General features: G+C 37.9%; 1 protein-coding gene across 1 annotated transcript; it reads right to left on the reverse strand.

Moving 5' to 3' along the window:
* Positions 1–47: 47 nt before the first annotated feature.
* On the reverse strand, positions 48–475 carry SARC_13053 (hypothetical protein; the record flags this gene model as incomplete). Its single annotated transcript, XM_014292825.1, has 1 exon — positions 48–475. A coding segment is annotated over exon 1 (237 nt), but the record flags the coding sequence as incomplete, so codon positions are not given.
* Between the last annotated feature and the right edge of the window lie 4,224 nt (positions 476–4,699).

Raw genomic sequence — 4,699 nt, forward strand, 5'->3', positions numbered from 1 at the left:
GAACAATAAACATATACGTATTGATACATATACATGTATAGTATAGTGTTAGCTGTTTGTGCTCCAATACTTACCGCGCATTGATCACCACAATAACGCCCTAATTGGCAGGGACATCGCATGGTGAGAGTAGCCGGATTCTTTTCACAGATGTTGCACACTTCGGTCGCATTCCACTGCGCAAACATCTTGTCAAGATTCAAGTAGTCTTCTCCAATGCTCGAGCCGAATGCGATAGTTTCTCGTTTCTTCGTTTCAATATGTTTTGTTTGGAAGTGAATCATGTGGTCTTGTACATCTCTAAGCCACACATATACATATTGGGCCACACTGTATTCAGTATTACTTTCACCGCAATACAAAAATATTCATATTAGCGTTGATGTGAATATAAAAATGCCTTAGAATTCCAGAACAATTCCTTATAAGAATAATAAAATTATTACTAGTTATGTGTACGTCAGCTCAAGAAGGACACGATGAACAGCAGAACTCTGAACAAGAGCCTATGGAACAACTTTTCGTCCAGTCTTTGTGGTTTGAATTTGAACTTTGAATGAACTCAAAACTGTGAGCAACTGCGCGTCTGCGAGTCTGTGTGACTGTGAGTCTGACAGTCTGTGACTGTGAAGACTGCGTGAGAGTGTGAACTGTGAACAGGGACTGGGAAGCGTGAACTGAAACAGAATTTAGAACTGTTGTGAAGTGGACTGACGTCCGGTAGACTCTGGATTTGGACTCTTGGAGTCTGTAAATACTCGTGGTCAGTGGTAAATATTTACCATTGTGCTCAAAGTTTTGTCCCATAGCCTTCTAATAATTTCTATCAGCGTATCACTACTGTTATGATTCAGAGGGGACTATGGATATTCTAAAAGACTAATACCAAAATGCCCGTTACAAAAATATGCGTTAAACGTCAATAGAAAATAACAGTATCTATTTAAAAATAAAAAAAGTAAATATAGTACACTATGTCCGAGCCTGAGGGCCCGAGCCCCGAGGCCGGAACGATTTTGTCCAGATGCTTCTAATACCACAGTCATACCTCTTATATGTCCACCTCTTTAAGGTGTCTACCTCTTTATATGTCCAATTTCTATTTTGGCCAACCCCCTATATATGAGTCAGGTCCTTTTAGACCGGTCCTGCAGCCTGCTCTTGGACGTCCGACTATTAATATCGCTGATTGGAACTGAGCAATTCAGGAGCTAATTGCTCTTTTTTAAATCACTGCGGTCAGACCGTCAGAGGGTCGGTGAGACTCAGACTCTGGGGTCATTCGTATATTTATCTTTTAAAAAAAGTTTTTACAAGTGTGAATATTTCACCTTTCACCATAGCTTGACGGTAGCTTTATCTATAATACATACACTAGAGTACGTACTACAATAGATCCTGATGGGAGACACTTCTAGTGGTGAACGCTGTTGTGCGAAAGAATGCACTACAACGCACCCAGTGGGTGGTGTATATAAATGTGCTGGTTGCGATCGAAGTATGCATGCCTTTTGTGGCGTGCATCTTGGTGAGGGGTATGGCTCAAATTCAATCGGTTACTGCCTGTCTACAGATAAGAGCCAGCCACCGGATGACATGTGGGAGTCTGGTTTCACTAATAACAGACAGACAGAGCCAGACGAATTGACACAAAACGCACCTACAACGATAGATAAGCTCACTTTGGTAAGAAGAAGAAAACATATAAACAGACTGTATTATCAAATGTGAGCTCCAATACAACAAAAAGAATCAATCTAATAAACAAAGTTAAAGATGTCATCGTGCGTACAATCCAGAAAGCGGGATACAGCTTAGACCTATCATGGAAAGACAGCTATCGTAAGGATTTAGCTAAGGAGGCCGTGCGGGTAGCGCATGCATCATTCGTCGTCAGTATCAAAACAATAAGAAGGTTCATGGAGTCTGGAGAGAACATAGTCAGTCTTATGAGGTGTATGCAAAAAAGAAATATCGAGAAAGGAGAGGAACACATCACGAGTTCGAGAAGCGTTTGATTGAGTGGGTCGGTAAATAAGGTTTAGGGAAGCTGGTTTTAGTGTAAGTCAGCGCTTGATCGTCACGGCTTGATCGTCACGAAAGAGGTATTTGATGAAAGCGCCTAGAATACCTCCTGGTGTGACCCATACTCCCTTAGGTTGGACCCCGAACCTGATGGGATGAAACTGACCCAGACTTGTCTTACCTCTTTATATGTCCAGTTCCCGGGATTGGCAAATATTTGGACATATAAAGAGGTATGATTGTACCCAGACATATAAAGAGGCATGATTGTACCCAACACAGTACCCAGTAACCATATCCCATTTAAAAATATCCCTCACGGCCCACGGCCACCCCCGCCTGTTTTTTTAAAAATAAAAATAAATATATGCATATGATACATACATAAATACATACAGTATTTTTATAAAAATACAAATTGTTTTAGAAAAACCTATTAGTCCACCCTCTATCTTAAAAATAATAATAAAAAAGACATTCGAAAATTGAAAGATAAATAAAGCAAAAACACAGAGCGTATTGTTTGTAGAAAATAGTAATAAACGTTGAACACAAATTTAAATTAAAAAATGGCCTGGCGCCTGGGACCCTCGGTCCGTTCACACATGTGCCGCCACTTCCCACTCCCAGCAGGACCCAGACTCCCAGACTCCCATTCCCCAGAGGGCCAGGCGCCAGTCGCCAACTTCCAAGTGCCACATAGAGTATTTAACTATTTATATTTTATTTATACTTATTATTCTCTTCGAGTTGAAAGATCCTGGCACAGGCTTCATGGAAGAGTTGCTACCAATGCAAAAATACCAATCACGTTTTTTATTTGTAAAATAAATGGTATCAAATTGTCAATAGTCCATGCAGACTCAGCAGTTCGCGCGTCACATGACTGATGCCTGTAGGTTTTAACTTTTACCGCTAGCTCGCTATGCCCAAATGCGCCGTTGCAAGTTCTCGTATCAAATCTCACTTCTCACTTCATTACACATGTGTGATGGACAATATATGTATTTTAAAAACTGTATTTATTTAAATAAATAAATACGTCCGTTTGACCTTTTGGCCAATCCTAGTGAATAATTTCTGTACAATCGTATGTCAATACTGCATGTCTAATTTAGAAGGCTATGGTGTGTATCAGTTCCTATTTTAATTTTATAAAGACCTATACATATATTAAATACATAAGTGACTATGATATATATGAGAAGGATATTTTGGGAGGCTGACTTTTGTGTATTCTATTTCGAAGACAATATATTTTTATTTATTTGAAGATACTGATCATTTACCAGAAGCACCCGAGAGCTGTATTCACTTGTTCTATTAGTAGCGGTTTTATACACCAAATAAAGACACTGTTACTAGTAGACAGAGCAGTGTACAGATGAAAAGGTCCAATAAAAATATAGAGGTCGTTTAGAAATGCATATTCATATTCTATTACATGACGTTAATGTACAGTGCTAAATTAGACAATCTATATATATACTGAATCAGTTTCCTTCCAGAATGTTGGCGGCTTTCGACTAAAACAACATATACAAGCTTGCATGCATCATCTACATCTTCATTGGCGACCAGATTTGAAAGCGCATTCTTTAAACGAGACATGGAGAGATATATCTAAACCGAAAAAAGTTTTAATTACAGGGATATACAGGTTTAGACAATTTTGGACTCAGCACAACTTCACTATATCCGCTACAAAGTAATGTTAAGAATTCGACTATAGTACGATGACCATACAAAGTACTGATAATGCAAAAAAAAATATATATATATTTAAAAAACCACACCGACCACTTTGTTAAGTGTTCTTCCAATGACTAGTGATATGATGCGCTTTATAATAGACTTTCCAGTCCTTTGTAGAATATTTATATTCTATTTATAGCCGCGTTCGTAGCGAATGAAAATATCCTGGTGTCCGAGCTGCCGTGCTAACTACTGTAAATCTTTAACCTTTAATTATACAAGAGGGACAGAATGAATATCAATAGGTCCATCGGACAAAAGAGAAATTAAAATTCTCGAGAGACAGTATAGTATCGCTATACTAAAAAAAGGGTGATCATGTAACTCGGATAGATATATTCTAGAGCCAGGATGATATTTCACATGCTCGACGGGCAGTACAATAAACACCAAATATAAAGAGTGAAGTAATTAGTAAATTCTAGAAACAGAAGAATAATACAATGTCCTCGATGGATAGTATAGTACTCATCATACCCGAAGGATAATGAAGTGACTAAATTGTAACAGAACAGTATTCACCTTGTTCAAGGGACAGTGTAGTAACTAATATATTCTGGCGACAGAGCAGTAGTTAACGTCTTCTAGGGACATTATAGTAATCAAGATACTCAAGGGTCATGGAAGTAATAAATATATTCCCGCAACAGAATGGGAGTCAACATTGAGGATAAGACTGTAATAGTAAATATATATTAACTACTTTCACTGGGATGATTATTATACTGTCCCCTGTTGATGTATATTACTATTCTGTGGTTGTTGATAGTAAATATGTATTATCTACTTTCACTGTGATGATTATTATACTGTCCACTGTTGATGTATATTACTATTCTGTGGTTGTTGATAGTCAATATATATTATCTACTTTCACTGTGATGATTATTATATTGTCCCCTGTTGATGTATATTACTG

This window comes from Sphaeroforma arctica (genome assembly GCF_001186125.1).
Source record: "Sphaeroforma arctica JP610 unplaced genomic scaffold supercont1.2850, whole genome shotgun sequence".
Taxonomy (NCBI): Eukaryota; class Ichthyosporea; order Ichthyophonida; genus Sphaeroforma; species Sphaeroforma arctica.